Source organism: Ambystoma mexicanum, chromosome 1p (assembly GCF_040938575.1).
Source record: "Ambystoma mexicanum isolate Mex_15411 chromosome 1p, UKY_AmexF1_1, whole genome shotgun sequence".
Lineage (NCBI taxonomy): Eukaryota > Metazoa > Chordata > Amphibia > Caudata > Ambystomatidae > Ambystoma > Ambystoma mexicanum.
The window spans coordinates 98,821,159-98,838,221 of NC_090921.1; the positions used below are offsets into that span (position 1 = coordinate 98,821,159).

The 17,063-nt window shown below is 46.1% G+C and overlaps 1 protein-coding gene across 1 annotated transcript in view; it reads right to left on the reverse strand.

Moving 5' to 3' along the window:
• The window catches only part of LOC138566641 (ceramide-1-phosphate transfer protein-like), a 99,415-nt gene extending 84,962 nt beyond the window's left edge, over nucleotides 1-14,453 (reverse strand). Inside the window, exon 1 of the mRNA XM_069644192.1 lies at nucleotides 14,235-14,453. Coding sequence (XP_069500293.1) covers nucleotides 14,235-14,331 — 97 coding nt within the window. The 5' untranslated portion in view covers nucleotides 14,332-14,453. The remainder of the gene's footprint in view (nucleotides 1-14,234) is intronic.
• Between the last annotated feature and the right edge of the window lie 2,610 nt (nucleotides 14,454-17,063).

Here is a 17,063-nt window from a genome sequence, read left to right on the forward strand (position 1 = left end):
GGAAAGCGAGCAATGGATTACCAGTCACCACCAGCTGAAAGACAGCTGAGGGTCCGGATGGTTCAGGAAAGAAACAGATCTCGGCACCGGGAGGGAGAGAGAGAGAGAGAGGGAGAGGGAGAGGGAGAGGGAGAGAGAGAGAGAGAGAGAGGGAGGGAGAGAGAGAGAGAGAGAGAGAGAGAGAGAGAGACCGACCACACACACATCACAGGTATCCCGTTAAAGGGGGAGAAAAGCCCTGGTGAATCCAACTCGCCTGAACAGGTACCATACAGTTGACAAGGGAGAGGTGGAGGGGGGGTTGAACTGGCAAACAGTGTTGTGAGAAAACACAGAAGGGTAGAATAAACCCCAAAGCCTGTATCATATCCAAAACAGTATAATATCTTGCTGAAACGAAGTCTGGCCTGGAGAGCCCCGACTCTTCCGGATCCCCATGAATGGCCTAAAGGTGATAGGCCATAAGGGCACAGAGAAAAAGAAATACCCTAAAACTGTCAAATACAGGAAAGTCCAAGGAAGGAGATTGTCCCCTTGGCAAATGAATAACTAGTTGTGAGCTCTTAACCTTGTAGGAGGAAAGATCAGGGGACGTGGATTGTCCCCCCAAAACTCTAACACACTCTGTTGAGACGAAGAAAGTCGCTTCCTCTAACAGGAAACCAACGAATACGCAGACATTACGTTGGCTTGGTAGATTTATACATTGGAACCTTATACAACAAAATAGGAGGAACGCTGCAGAAAAGCCGCCCAGTGCATATTATTTTTCCGAGAAGTCGTTTTTGTAGCACATTCAGTTTGAGGGTTAGAATAGGGTTTTGACACTGGACGGTAAAGTTTCACATCCTGACGACAGTGGAATTAATTGGTATTGTGGCAGGGAAGACCCTCATAGAGATAGGACCAGTAAGGCCTTTTCCTCACCCCCCTTTTATTTAAATGAAAACATTGGTGAACAACCCTATACTGTGTCCAACTCCTTACTCTGGGTACCCACGCATGGTAGGGTGATTCTTGATCCTGCTGTAATTTGTTTGTGACAGCCGTGGGTTAAACTGATTTTTTAGTTTTGTCATTTCACTGAAATGGGCCCTTTAATGGCCTGCCTCAGGGAAATGTGCTCCTAGCAACCCTGTGGTTGCTCTCTTCTCACACGCGTCAAAAGAGCTCTCTTATGAGAGAGTCCAAGCATGTAGACCAGATACTCCTCTTCACTCCGCTCAAGAGCTGAGAGACACCAAGGCACGGCACCAGACTCTTCTCCCCTCCCCTATAGAGATTTCGCTCTCTTGAGAGACATCAAGAACGTGGCCCAAACTCTTCTCCACTCACCTCAAGTGGTGCTCTCTAATGAGAGATGACAAGCATTGCCCCTAGACTATCTTCTCCGCTCCACTCTACAGATAATTACTCCTGAGAAATTCAAGCATATATACCGGATTGTCTCCCCCGCCCTATCCCCTCAAGAGATGGCTCTATCCTCTGAGACGCCAAGCACGGCACCAAACTCTTCTCCACTCCCATCCAGAGTTGATCTCTCATGAGAGAGGCCAAACGTGGCACCAGATTCTTGTCTTCCCGCCACGGCAGAGAGAGGCCAAGCATAGAATGGTCATTGTCCCCTCCTCTCATCACCCCTCAAAAGGTGACCAGCCAGGACATCAGACTCTCATCACCGCTCCACTCTAGAGGAGCTGTCTCTTGAGAGAGAGAACCCAAACAAATATAGAAGCGTCTTCTCTATCTCTGTGATCTTAAGGGGATCTCCCGTGAGAGAGGCCAAGTACGCTTAGCATGGCACCTGTATTAGTGAAATAATTAAACCTTGTGCCAAACGCTGCCAATGTTTGAGAGTTTTCTTGGATGAATTGGGGTGAGCGTGTGGTTTGGGAAGACGTGAATGAATAGGGAAATCATTTGTAAATTGAGTTGAGTTGCTTTGTCCATATATGTTGTGGGTTTATGGGCATTGCATCAAATTCCTTGCATCGACATGCATTTGCATGGAATGTTTTCCTTCTAAAATATGTGCATCAAATACTTTTCTTTGCTTTTTTGGTGGATGGGGGAGTCTATGGGGGTCCCCCAACCCCCCTGTTTTACCCTTTATAATGCACCTCAACAAAAGTTAACCCTTTACCCCCCCCCCCCAAAATATGCATTCGATGGCCATTTTTTCGATGGAAAACATTCGATGGAATGGCATTAGATGCAATTACCAGATGCCATGTTGTGTATGTCCTTGTTTTGTGTTGTAGTTTTCTCTCTTTTATATATAGTAATATTGCAATGGGTTAGATATAGTTGATGATTCGGTTCTATGACTCCATAGTGAAGAATTGAATTTATTCATGGTTTTGCTTAGTAGGAAGAATAATTTTATTGGTTTAAGACATAACCCGCATATGTTAATTGATGATTGTTTTGTGTTTAATATTTTAAAATGACAAAGAGTTAAAAAAAAAAAGTTCCATGAGATTGTTTCCAGACACTGTTTTTCAGCTCAGCCCGACAGCTGTGGCCATGTTTCCTGCATGAATACCTAGGCCCACCTCAAGGAGTTTGAGACACTGCCATTCGCAGATGTCTCTAGTTTAGTCTTATTAAATCCTCTGCCCCATGTATGTCACATTTATGGCATCTTTCCCTGAAATCAAACGATGGTCTGAGGAGTTCAATTCTAAATCCGTTGAAAGGGGCAACTCTGACTCCTCTCTTGAAAAAGCACTATGTTGTGGTCATCAATGGCCCTGATCCTGTCAACAGGAGATGGGGACCCCTCTCAGCCTAGGGTTGGAGGCCTACAGGGTTTTCATCAGTGCAAGTCCTCCACTAGATGCGGGGTGTCGGAAATGGGAGACCCCAGTCCTTGTCACTTCTACCCGTGCCTGCGTGTTTGAAATGGGTGCCACTTCTTGTTGCCCCATACCTGTACTGCACAATGCTGGCCAGTGTCTTTCTTCTCCTCTAGTACGTCAATATCAACCACGCACAGCGGAGAAAGAACAGGTGAGCGGCCTGCCTAGGAGAGAGATTGTGGAGAGCTGCCGGACCGCAGTGCAGACCAGAAAAATAGATGAACTATGCCACATCAATCAGCGTTAGGAAAACGTTGCAGGTACCAGTGAGTGCGTGGAGCACTCTCCTCAATAAATCAGTGATCCCAGTGCACTCAACAAAACTCACAAGAACAATTCTCTTACTTGCGACAGGGCCACGGAGTGGTCCACCAGTCACACCGGCAACCTGAAAATGCCGGAAAACCCTCAAAAAAACTTAACTCTCACTGCAGCAGGCCACAATTGATTAGAGCTGGTGGACCCTTGTACAAGAAATGGGTGGGTTTAAGACCCCTTTAGTGCATTTGATCACCTGTAAGACCTCCGCTGAGGAAGGTAAAGCTAGGGTAAATGTGGAATGGAGAGTTAACAAGCTGATAGAGAGAGGAGGCGAGGATAAGAAAGGGGGCAGGAGGGTGCAGGTTATTTGGATAAGGGGAACAGGAGGCAAAAGGAGGAGAAACAGACCAAGCTGAGGAAGGACAGTTTAGAAGAGCATGAAGGAGAATTACTGAAGGAGTGTTCAAGATGTGGTTTTGTCTAGTGAGAGAAAGTAGAGCGTTGGTTTGCGAACAAGGTGTGTGAGTGGAACTAACGGAAGAAGAGGAACAGTCTGAAAGGGAGAAAGACAGAGAGGCATAGGGATAGGAATACAAGGGTGCAGAAGGAAAGAACCAAGTGAGCCCTCAGTGTACAAAATGCACCAATTCTTAACGTTAAAATGCATTTGGGAATTTAGATTAGGGACCGCCTAGATTATTAGAGAAGGTGTTTACCTTTAGGCCTTCACAACCATACAGACAGCTTCTTGGGTAGTAAGGGTTCCCAGTCTCTAGAGACCCCCCTGGGATTGAGGGACGTCTGGGTTAGAGAAGGAATATCCTGCACTAGACAGGCCCCTAGCAAAGTCCCTTTTCTATTAAATACATATAATCCCTTGAACTGTCCTTGAGGGTAGGTGGTTTTTTTGTGGCTATCAGTGACACCAGTTAAGCAATTTAAGAGGGCAGTAGGTTAACTCCAGCTTGTAGCATTATACAAAACAATGGCTTGGTTGATTCAGTGCAGGTGGACATCCACACTATTATGAGGCCTGCGTCAGTGGTGGTGGCTTTGGAAAATCTTTAAACGCTCGCAGATAGTGGGAATGTTGGTGTTGTAAGATTCTCAGATCTCTTGACAGCCTTTGAGAAAATGTTGCTATTTTAAGAAACCCTCTGCTGACCCATCCTGCCTGGATAATTATCGCCCAATATCCCTCCCTCATTTCCTGGGCAAACTCTTGGAAATGCTGGCCATCTCCCAGCTCAATCTTCACACTGAATCTATTGGTTGTCTCTATGATCATCAGTCTGGCTTCAGAGCGGCCAGAAGCATGGAAACTGCTCTCCTGAACATCCGTGAAAACCTTATCTCCAACCTTGATTCCAACACCCCCTGTGTCCTCATCTTACTAGATCTCTCTTCTACTTTTGACAAGGTCAACCATGCCATCCTGCTCAACCGTCTCTGTGATAACTTGGGTATCACAGGTCAGGCCCTGGTGTGGTTGACTTCTTTCGTCTCTGATCGACTCTCCCGGGTTCAACTTAGGTCCTTCCTCTCCTCTATCTCTATCTCTACCTGTGGTTTCCCCCAGGGTTCTAACCTCTCTTCTTGGATGTCCAACCAATACCTGGCACTTCTTGCCCACCGCATTGCAGCATTCTGCCCCAACTTCCAGTGCTATGCATATGACACTCAGCTCATTTCAGGCTACCCTCAGCCACCTTTTCTCCCTCTCTCATCTCTGACTGTTTGTCCGCCATCCAGGAGTGGTGTGCCGCCAATGATCTCTGCCTTAATGCCAGTAAGACCGAGATTCTCCTCATCGGCACACCCACACCATCCTTTCCTGTCACTCTCTGGCCGGCCTCTCTTGGCCCTCTTCCTGCTCCCACCTGTGAGCCTAAAAACCTTGGGGTAATATTCGACTCCACACTCTCCTTCTCTCCTCACATCTCCAACGCTTCTAAGAAGTCACACTACCATCTGCACCTCCTCAGAGGTATTCTTCCTTTCCTCTCCTTCCCCAGAAGCTCACTGTCTCCAGAGCCCTGGTTCTCTCTAGGCTGGACTATTGCAACAGCCTCTTTCTTATTCTGCCTGCTTCTACTCTCCGCCCTCTGCAACTCATCCAGAACAGGACTGCGTGACTTGTCCTTGGCCTCAAGCCCCGAGAACGTATCTCTCCAGGACTGAAATCTCTGCACTGGCTCCCAGTGGCTGCGAGGATTAAGTTCAAAACCCTCTGCATTGTCTACAAGGCCTTCTGGGGCCTGGGGCCTCAATACCGTCAACTCTCTCTTCCTAAATATCTTCCTTCTCGAGCTCTTCGCTCATCCGCCTCCAACTCCCTCAGGGTCAGTCGCTTCTCCAAGCAACAAGTTGGTGGTAGATCTCTTTCTTCAGCTGGGGCCTCCCTCTGGAACAGCCTTCCTGCCTCCCTGAAACTTGGGGAGAATCATCTCCGGTTCGGGAAGCACCTCAAAACCTTTCTCTTTGCTTCTGCTTTTTCTCCTCCTCTCCCCTGCTGACTTCCTGGCTGAAACTGAAATTGCACTGGTTACCTGGCCATCCTCTGATCTCGCGACCAAGTCCACTCCCACCCCAGTCGCACATCTGCACTGCCTTCCTGGCAACCCTCTCACTTGGGGACTGTTTTCCTGTATCCCTACAGTCCCACTACCAGGACTTGACACCTGATGTCTGCACTTACCCTTGCACTTGCCACCTGCTGGCCGTACATTTGCTTATTGTTTATTTATTCTATATCCCATGTACTGCACTGTCCCCTCCCCCTTGGCACCCAGGTTGTATACGAATTGTCATAGATATATATATATATATATATATATATATATATATATATACGGTCAATTGTGAAAAGGTCAATTGTGACCCTTTAAATTCGGTCAATTGTAAACGAACAATTTGGGTAATACCGCCACCCACACTTTCCCCTTCCCATGCACTTGTGCAATCTGTATGACACCTGGCCTAGTAGGATCGTTGTCTGTCTTCCCTCTCCCTTGCCTCGTTGTGCCTTGAAACACTTGTGTATAGGCGCGTTATAAATGCCATATGATATCATATCCTTAGTCTTTGAGGAAGTCTTGGCAACCGAGGACTCTTACATTGCACTGTGGCTGTAAAGGCAATGTTGGAATTCTGGGACTTAGCTGGCTCTATGGCCTTCAAAGAAAGATTCGTGCCCTAGGTCTCTTAGAGCTGAAGGAAATGTTAGTATTTTAGGAATTTGTGATCTCGTTGTGACCTTTGAGGAAATGTTTGCATTCTAGAACTCTTAGATTCCTCTGCATTCTTTGAGCAAATATTGGTACACTAGCACTCTTATATCATTCTTTCTTCTTCTATTTCTATTTGGTCAGCGAGGAAAGGCTCTACTACCAAAGAGGTTTCTCAGGGCTCAACCTGTCATTCTAGGATAGAAGTAGAGCAGGGCAATCTATCAAATTAAACTGTCAGCAGGGATTGAACAATACGTTTTTCACTCTATTTCTAAACTGCAGGACAATAGGGCTTTCACTAATATCCAAAATAAGATTATTCCAGAGCTTGGTATGAATAGCCATACTAGATCTGCCAAAAACTCTAGATCTAAGGGACCTAATAATTGAGAGGGATAGACAAAGCAAAGATCTAAGAGGGCCAGGAGGGCGATACCGGGCAAACCACAATCTCTTTAGAGAGGGGCGATGCTGTGAAAAGTCTTCTGGACCATTTTCAAGAGTTTGAATTTTATACTCGCATGAATATGGAGCCACTAGATCATTTTCAGAATGGTGGTCATATGGTCTTGTTTGCAGCTGGTTATAACAATGCAAGCTGCAATGTTTTGTAGAATATGTAATAGCTGGATACGATATATTAATTAAACCTGAACAGAGACAATTACAATAATATAATTTGGGTGCAACAATGGCCCTTGCTAAGGAAGGTAGTGCAATCAAATTCAGAGAGCAAAGGTCAAAGTTGTTTTAAGATAATAAGGTGAAAATTGGTAGAACTAGTTAGACCATTAATCTGCAATGCCATAGACAACAATCCCGTCCAGTAATTTTGCCTTATCCAGAACTTGAATAGAAGAATTTGACTAGAAAAGATCTAGAACTCTAGGTAGTTCTTTCCAAATTGCACGAGAAGGGGGAATAAACACAATTTCTGTTTTGGATTGATTAGGGCATCGCTAATTGGTTAACATCCATTTAGAAATGTCCTGCCAGGTAGATTGAATTAAGCATCATCTGCATACTTCTGGACAAGGATTCGCAGATCAACTAAGAGATCATGCATAGTCTTTATATAGATATTAAAAAGCAGAGGTGCTTGTGCACATGTCAGAACCTCTGACACAGACATAAGCTCGTTAACCATTACTCTTTACTCTTGAGGATTTATTGGAGATGAACAGGTTAAATCAATCAACTGCTGAATCACAAACCACATAAGAATCCCTCGGAGGATTCAAAGGAATAGCATGGTCGAGGTTATCAAAAGCTGCTTGTAGGTCGAGAAGCATCAGCATGCCTGTACGATCTTCATCTGAATATTTTAAGAGTGTCCTTAACCTCCATCAAGAGGTATAGGTGAAAGCCAAACTGACTGTTACCCTTGGAGCGACCTAGTTTCCAGATGATCTTCGAGCTGCGGTTCATCACCCTTATCCAAAATTTTAATAAAAACAGGACATTTGAAATAGGTTTGTAGTTTCAAAATGTGTCCGTTTTCAGGGTCTTAAGAGAGCATTTGAAGAAGTGGAGTGACCAATACTTGTTTCAGACTGTCCGGAATGGAGGCGGTCTGAAAAGAGGTATTGATAATCTGTGTAATTACTGACAACAACACATAGTTTATAGGGGTCACCAGGACAGTTGATGGGGCTTAGGCCCAATATAAAAATGTTTGTATCTGAACTGAAAGATCCCTAAAATGTAAAGATTTTAATCAACCCGCTATATAGGAGGACACAGCGTCCAACGGCACGAGGTCCGAATAATGTGCAGCCTTGTTGTGAGTGGTATGGACGGTGTCCAACAAATTAAATTTGGACTTTGAGGAAATGTTGGTATCCTAGGACTCTCAGAATTCTCTGCGACCTTTGAAGAAAATATTGAATCCTAGGATATTTCTCAATGGTCATTGTGGTAATGTGGGACTGAAGAACCCTACGATTTCTCTGCTGCTTTCAATGAAATGTAGAGCCTGGCACTCTTAGATCTCTATTTTGCTTGCTGGAAATGTCAGTAGTCTAGGACTCTCAGATCTCACTGCAACCTTTGAAGAAAATATTGAATCCTAGGATATTTCTCCATGGTCATTGTGGTAACGTGGGACTGAAGAACCCTACGATTTCTCTGCTGCTTTCAATGAAATGTAGAGCCTAGCACTCTTATGTCTCTCTGTGGCCTTTGAGGAAATGTATATCCTAGGACTCTTAGATCTCCCTTTTGCCTTTGAGGAAATGTTGGTATTCTAGGACACTTTGATGTCTCATTGCATTTGAGGAAATGGTTGAATTACAAGACTCTTAGATCTCTCTACGATCTTCAGACAAATGTTGGTATCGTAGGATTTTTAAATCTTCCTTTTGCTTTAATGGGAATATTGGTATCCTACGACTCGTGTATCTCTTAGCAGCATTTACGGAAATGTTGATATCCTAGAACCCTAGATTTCCCCACAGCCTTCAAATAAATGCTTGTATCCTAGTACTCTTAGATGTCTCAGTTACCTTTGAGGAAACGTTGATATCCTAAGACTCTTAGTTCTATCTGCAATTTTCAATGGAATGTTGATATCATAGGACACTTAGACCTCTACATGGCCTTCAAACAAATGTTGGTATCCTAAGACTAGACGCCTAGATTTATCTGCTACCTTTAGGGAAATGTAGAGCTTAGCACTTTTAGATCTCTCTCTGGCCTTCTAAAAAATGAATATCCTAGAACTCCTGGATATCTCCTCTGTTGCCTACATGGAAATGTTGGTACTCTAGGACTCTTTGATGTCTCATTGCATTTGAGGAAATGTTATATTACAAGACTCTTAGATCTCTCCACGACGTTCAGGCCAATGTTGGTGTCTTAGGATTCTTAGATCTTCCTTATGCATTCAAGGAAATATTATTAGTACTTTAAGACGCCTATATCTCTTAGCAGCAGTCATGGAAATTCTGGTATCCTAGGCCTCCTAGATCTCACCACAGCCTCCAAATAAATGTTGGTATCCTAGTACTCTTAGATTTCTCAGCTGCATTTGACAAAATGTTGGTATTTAGGACGGTTGCATCTTTCTGTGATCTTAGAGAAAGTGTTAGTATCCTAGGGCTCTTTGATCCCTCAGTGGTCTTCTAGGAAATATTGGTATCCTAAATCACTGAGATCTTTCTGCAGTCTTTAATGGAATGTTTATATCCTAGGACAGATAGACTGCTCTATGGTCTTCAAACAAATGTCAGTATCCTAAGGCTTCTAGATATCTCACTGCTTCAAGGAAATATTGGCATCCTAAATCTCTTAGATCTCTCTGTCAAGGATGGCACTCTGTCAAGAGTGGCACAGGGCCCCCAGGTAGGGTTTGGGTGGCTATGCTGATGTAAGGTGACAGATAAGTACACACACAGCAGGAAACTCATCAAGAAAGAAAAGTAGGCAACTGTAGTTGTGATCAGAAAGGGGCAGGAAATGCAAAGATACAAACAAACTGGATTCCCTCTTGGGGTGTATGCAGATATGGAAAAAGAGTGTTCCACGGACCTTTGGAAACTCCAGCCTTCTGCACGGATTACTATTACAGAGGCCCACTCTGTCTGCTCATGGCTGGGAACAACAGCTGTGGGTGTCTGTTAAACAGAAAACGCGACAAGGGAAGGGGCAGAGGTTGTCTGCCGGAAACCAACAGTCAAGCTCTGTACAAAGGATCAACATAAGACACAAGAGAGACAAGAACAGAAATAACCAGGGACAAGGAAGTCTAAGAGAAATCAAGCAGAAGGGAATGAAGGAAGAAACAGTACAATAGAAATGGGTAAACTAAAGGGGAGGACAGAGGAGTCAAGGAAGAGAAGGACAGGGATCAAGACCAAGGGGTTGCAAACAAGGAAGAGAGCAAGGGAGCAGCAGCCAGGAAAGAGGGGGGCTGCAAACAAGAAAGCAGGGCTGCAGTACCGAATGGTAAAAGGTACAGAAAAACTGTAGTGGATTTCAGAGGACTGTAGTAGGCTGCAAGGCAGAGAGTCCAGAGGAGCAAGACTGAGAGCTGTAGTAGGCGGCAGAAAGAGAGCCCAGAGGAGTAGGGCAGCAAGGAGCGAACCCAAAGGAACAGGGCGTAGAGGCAGAGAGACCAGAGGGTCAGGGCTGAAAGCAGAAGAGAGTAGCAGGCTGCAAGGCAGGGAGCCCAGCGGAGCAGAGCAGCAAGGAGCGAGCTCAGAGGAGCAGAGCAGCGAGGCAGGGAGCCCGGAAGGCTATGGCTGTAGGCAGCGGAGTGTAACAGGCTGCAAGGCAAGAAGCCCAGAGGAGCAGGGCTGTGAGGCAAAAGCCCAAAAGGCTAGGGCTGTAGGCAGCAGGGGGTCGCAGGCTGCAAGGCAGGAAGCCCAGAGGAGCAGGGCTGTGAGGCTGAGAGCCCAAAAGGCTAGGGCTGTAGGCAGCAGGGTGTAGCAGGCTGCAAGGCAGGGAGCCCCGAAAGAGCACTGGAACAAAAGCAGGAAAATGCAGCAGAAGGAACAGCATACAAATTCGAGTCAAAAGGCAAAAAGGGGCTGGGAGGACTCTTGATGCAAGAGACTGAGCTCCTGCAGGCAGCTGCTTAAATATCGCCCTGCCCTGTACTGAGGCAGGCTAATTGGCAGCACCTGGAGCAGCACACCTGGATACAATCTGCCTCCTCCCTCTCTTGACCTGAGATGGTGGAACCAGCACATATCCCTAGGGCTTCTGGGGATTGTGGTTCCAATGATGACGAATGGGAATGGCCAGGAATTGATAGCTGTAGCAAGGTGCATTGTGGTACATGTAGTTAGTTGAGTTAAATAAGAAGGCACCAAAGTCACGCAAATGGGAATTAAGTACCAAAGTGTGAATAGGGGATGTTCCAAGAGTTTTCTGAAGATAAATGAATAACAAATAGTCCATGATGGTTGCCAATGTGTGTGCCCATGGCGCAGGCATGACACTCTCTGCAACCTTGTATTCAGAGGACTCTTAGATATGTTAGCTGCCTTTGAGGAAATGCTGGTATACTTTGACTCATAGATGTCTCTATTACCTGTGAGGAATTGTTGTTATCCTAGAACTCTTAGAACACTCAATCTCTTTAAGGACATTATTGTATCCTCAGATTCTTAGATATCTCTGCTGCTTTTGAGGAAATGTTGATATCCTATGACTCCCGATGAGCTTTGTGGAAAAGTAGGTATCCCAAACGTTTAGGAAATGTTGGCATTCTAGTCCTTTAGGGTTTCCTGGTAGCAATTGAGTAAATCTGGATATCTATGACTCTTAGATCTCTCCGCAGCCTTTGAGGAAATGTTGGTCTCCTAGGACTCAGACATTACTCTGTTCTTTGTCAAAAATGTAGATCCCTCAATTCCTTCTAGGAAATGTCAGTGTTCTTTAACTCTTCGATCGCTCTGTGGCCACCAAGGAAGTATTGGTAACCTAGGACTCTCAGCTGGTTCTGAGGAACAATCGATATTCTTAGATCCCTACGTGACGTTGGAGGAAATGTTAGTGTCTGAGGGTTCAAAGATCTCTCCGCAGCCTTTGTTGGAGTCCTAGAACTCTTAAATCCCAATGCTGCCTTTGATAAAATGTTGCTTGTATCAGAACTATACAAAACCTCTCTTGTTTCTCGCTGTACCCTTCACCACGTTCCTCTTGACTTTCCTCCTCACCTCCAGCTTGGTGCTCTCTTCCTTTCGCCTCACAACTCCCTACAACTTTCTCCTCATCTTGTCTCTGATGACCTTTCCACCACTATCCTAACTCCTAAGCCTTCTTATTAGAACCTCTCTCCAGCTCCTTCTCACCACCTTCATCAACCTGTCATTCCTTCTGCCACCTACTTCTGACAACCTCAGCCCGCCTCCTGGATGTTTCCTTCAACCTTCCCCCTGGTTGTCACTCCTCCCTCTTGCCGCTTCATCTAGTCAGCCTTCTGCCACCAGTCTCCTTCCACCTTCTGCATCCTTTACATCTCCAGTTCCTTGCCGTGACCTCTCTGCCTCTCCTGCCAATCCCCTAATTCCCAACCCCGACTAAGCAGCTAGCTGATTGTATGGAGCCTTTACTCCACCCAACGGGCCGTGCTTCTCCTAGCCGGAAGCACCTGTGAGCAGTAATGCGTTTGTGAATTGATTGGCTTACTGGCCGCACGTGTTTGAGTGTAGACGCAGTCTTTGTTGGACTTGTCCTTCATCTCAAAATTGACATTCAGATTGCTAAGGCTGTTGGGCAGCTGACCCTCATGCTGTGCTATGCCATCAGACTGCAGGTGTGTACGTGTGGCTTGACCGGCGCAACCAATCCCGCAGCCAGAGTAAGTCCTGCACCATCTCTCTTTCCACCCAGAAGATCTGGGTACGTAACAGCAACACACCAGACATCCTAGTGTATACATTAAAGGTTACAGGCTCTGCATTGGCTGACACTCTGTGCCCAGACCTAGAACATGGCGGGATGCTCAGGAAGGGAGCATGGCCGCAGATCCCTTGCCCTCAAATGGCCTGCATAAAAATAAATGCCAGTCAAAGACCTAAACAATGCCACCAGAATGTGAGAAGGAAAACCTTTTCACCAAAGTCAGCACAGTATTAAACCGCAAGAGAAGATGATCTGTCCAGGATCACAGTATCGTCAGCGCCAAAGTCAGGATTTCAGACTCAACATTGTGGGTTCACTGTCTCGAATTAGGGTGCCTAATCACCTCTCCAGACGAAAACATGATGGTCTGAACTGGGGGTGGCCATTCATCGTTTGGTGGGATTGATCTCTAGAGCTAGGTAAGTTCTAGCACTTTCTGTGGCACGGCTGTTGCTTTGTAGCACAGTAGGTATTACTATAACCTGAGTTTATAGTTTCCAGTTGAACCCCAGAAAGAGTTCTGTCTTAGGAACTGCGATCTGGCACATGGACACCGACCTTTACAGGATGTGCTTTTCACACCGAGCTATCTTCCGAACCATTCTGGCCCTCACACTTACCAATATCTCTTCTTAACTTACACATGATCAATAGTTTCTTCTAAAAAGGTGAAAACGTTACATAAATTGTGAAACAGCAAAGACACAATCGGAATCTACCACATTGCACACAGGGGGCACTGCAAGACGCATTGATCAGCTCAGACCTTAGCTGTTAACAGCAGACAAGAACAGAGCTGCGGCAGCGCACTACACAATATGTTACGCAAAAGAAAATGCCCTCTGGCAGACGGGTGGGGGCCCGGACACGTGACCCTTTAACCATCACATTAAGACATCTCTGATACGTTCTCAAGCGGAGCCCTATAAAACAGAGGTCTTCACCCGTAATCTCTCTAGATGTATTAAACTACAACTCACATCAGCCCTGGCTGGTTTAAGCAATGGTGAGGAATCATGGGATTCGTAGTCCATAACCGCTGGATGCCCTGTGCCTGCCAACCTTGGGGGCCTACCTGATCACCGTGTTGGCCCGTGACCAGGAAGCTGTTAGCTTCTTGGCTCGTGCGCTGCAGGGCCAGCAACCATTCCTTGTCGCCATGGTGGACGTTCACTCACCCTTCCTGTTTAGATCAGGATGGCAGAAGACACCAGTGCTTCCAAAAGGTCATTAACTCCATGGTTACTTCTGCAGCAACAGAAACTGCCTCAATCACAATAGGGTCCAGCGCCCTGAGGCCACACGTCGAGGCAGTGCGCCCTACATTGTCGAAAGGCGGCATAATAAAGACTGCCTTCCTTCCAGACGTACTTACTTGGGCAAATCTCACATCACCACCAAATCTCTCTGAGAGGTTGCGTGCTTCTGAATGCGGACAAACACCAAACGCTCATCTCCCCCACCCACCCTTTCTAGAGAGGCCACCCCCAGGCCAGTCCGCCGCTGTGAAGGCCAGTCCGCGGGTACTCACGGAGCCTCACGCTGGTGATGTACAGGAGCACCAGGACCAGGGTGAGCGGGAAGAAGACCCGAGCGAGGCGCTGGAGGCCCATCCCGCCGCCGGACATCCCCTCTGCCACACCGGGGGCAGTCTCGATCCAGCTGGCAACGGTGCTGGGAGCCTGCAGCCTGGCGTCCTGGACTCTGGGCTCTTTCACAACAGGCTGCCGAGTCAGCGCGATAAGGACTGACAAACGTCAATAACACGCCCCGGCTATAGAGCGAGGACGCCCCCGGCCCCCGGCCCCCTCCTCCAGTACTGTGAACTTTATGTACTTCCCAAAACAACTGGCAGCGACACATCCACACGTTTGGCCTTGGGTGTTGTGAATTTGTTTTCTGTGGTGCCAGAGGAGGCAACCACGTGCCCACGTCCCCATATGGCATGCCGGATAATGGCAGATATAGCCCTGAGTTGTCACGCTACTGCCACCAGGTGCCAGGCTTTGCCCTCAAATACTCTGCTACTCGCATCATGCCAGGCAGTGCCATCACATGCCCACGTACTTAGATCATTTGACAAGGCGTTGCCATAAAATGCCAACATTTACCAAACAAGGTGATTAAACTATTATACGACGCTTTAGTATAGCGCCTCATGCAGTGGTCGAAGTGTACGAAAAGAAGTAGTGGAACTATGGTCCCTGCTGGCCTGCACCCACTCCCCACAAACCCCATTGCCACGACCCCTCCCACACACAATACACCCCCCCCCAACACGTGCACCTGATGTTTAAGTGAACATTCAGTGCAGTGCACTGAAAGTGAAGCTTTCAACTTCTTCCTACACTTTTATTTTAAAACGAAACCATTCCAGAACGTTTTTTTTTGTAAAAATAAAAGTAAAGGAGCTGTAAAAGGTAATTTAAAAAAGTAGGGAGCACCGCTCCCGGCCACTTCGACCACTGGCCTCATGCCAGAATTGTTTTTGTACGTAGTTTATTACACATTTTTACAATTTTATTACAGTTTAAGGTTTCTCCCAATCTTTCGTTAAAATCTAAATGATCACATCCTTACAACAATCAATATATATATATATAAAAAGAAAAGAACCCAAAAATCAGAAAAAGGTTATCTCAATTCGAGTGATTAACTGTCATTTCGTTCATCCTGTTTTGGACTTCATCGGTGTCTGTGCTCTTTTACTGTCTCGCCACTACTGGGCCATCTGTAATTCTAGCTCTTTCAGCATTGGTTTTAGGAAGTTTACTGTGGCATAGTTCACTTTCTGATCGTCCATTCCATATATCATGTCCCGCCCTTTATCAGCGGCCCAACCTGCTTTCTTACATAACGCATTCAGCAGTTGGATCGATCTTGGGACCTTCAATTTCGGGCAGAAGAGACATGGAGTGCAGTGTTTATCTTTCTCGCAAAGTCTACAAACATCAGATTCCTCTTGTTTTTTTATAGCGTTTTAGCGCGGTTCTGTTTTGCAGAATATTTAGCCTAAATCTCACTAGCAAATTTCTGTCCGAGCAGCTCGGGAACTTCTTAAAATAAGTTATGATATGATATGATATGGAATTTGTAACGCTAAATTGTACACAAGTGTTTCAAGGCGCGACGAGTCAGGGGGGGGGGAACAAGGGGAGAACAGACAACGATCCAACTAGGCCAAGTGTCATTCAGATCGCGCAAGTGCAAGGGTAGGGGGACTGGGAAAAGTGCAAGGGGAAGTGCAGTACATGGTTAGTAAAATACAAGATAAGTAATAGGGCCAGCTGGTGGCAAGTGCAAGGTAAGTGCCGGGAGAAGGGGCTGTGGGATACAGAGACAGTCCCGTAGTGCAGGGAGGCAGTGCAGGGAAGAGAGGCTTGGCCGAGGACCGAGATCGGTGAGTGGACCAGTAGCAGATTCTGTACAGTTTCAGTGACGAATTTAGCAGGGGAGAGGGAGAGAGAAAGCAGAGGCAAAGAGGAAGGTTTTGAGGCGCTTCCGGAACCGGAGATGGTTCTCCTCAAGTTTCAGGGAGGCAGGAAGGCTGTTCCAGAGGGAGGCCCCTGCTGCGGAGAGAGATCTACCCCCAGCTCGTTGCTTGGAGAAGCGGCTGACCCTGAGGGAGTTGGAGGTGGTTTAGGTTACCAGTGGAATTTTTACTCAAACAGTGAATTTTTTGAGGACAATATTTTTTCAGATACGTTGTCCCAATCCACAGGCCATATGTTCCTTGTTATGTTCCTTTTTATCAGCATTGTGTTAGTACAGAGAGTTTCTTTCGATAAACCCAAGTCTATAAGGATGGTTTCGCATTCCCTCTTCCAGGCCTTGTTGAATCTGTCACCTTCTCCATTCTCTCTGCTCTGTAAAACTTCAAATTGTAGAGCGCCTGGGTTCATTATTGTTTTCCTCTATAATGCAATTTTGTTCCATCGGATTATGGCTTGTGTGGTATTTAAGCCCAACTCACGAGATATAACAGCCACTTGTATTGCCTGGGTGAGCTGTAAAATCTTTTTCCAAAAATGCCCCTCCAGGCGACCCCATATCTCTTTCCGTCTAAGCGAGCAAGCTTCCGCTCCATAGATGAAAACCAGTCTTACCTTTTGCTTATAAAAGGTCATAATGGGAGCACGCGAACATTTGCCAAATCTTTGGTCCAGGATTTTCCCTTGTACAGTCAGCTGTCGTATCTTCTTCCAGAGTTATTTCATCCATGGGCTTTCACTTTTATCTGTGCTTATTTGTGCGTCCAGCTATTTCATTTCTTTGACTGGATGCAGACTTTCATCATCAAACCACCAGGTGTTTTTTTAGATGTTATTTTCTATCTGTTTCTCCGTGGACCATGACAATT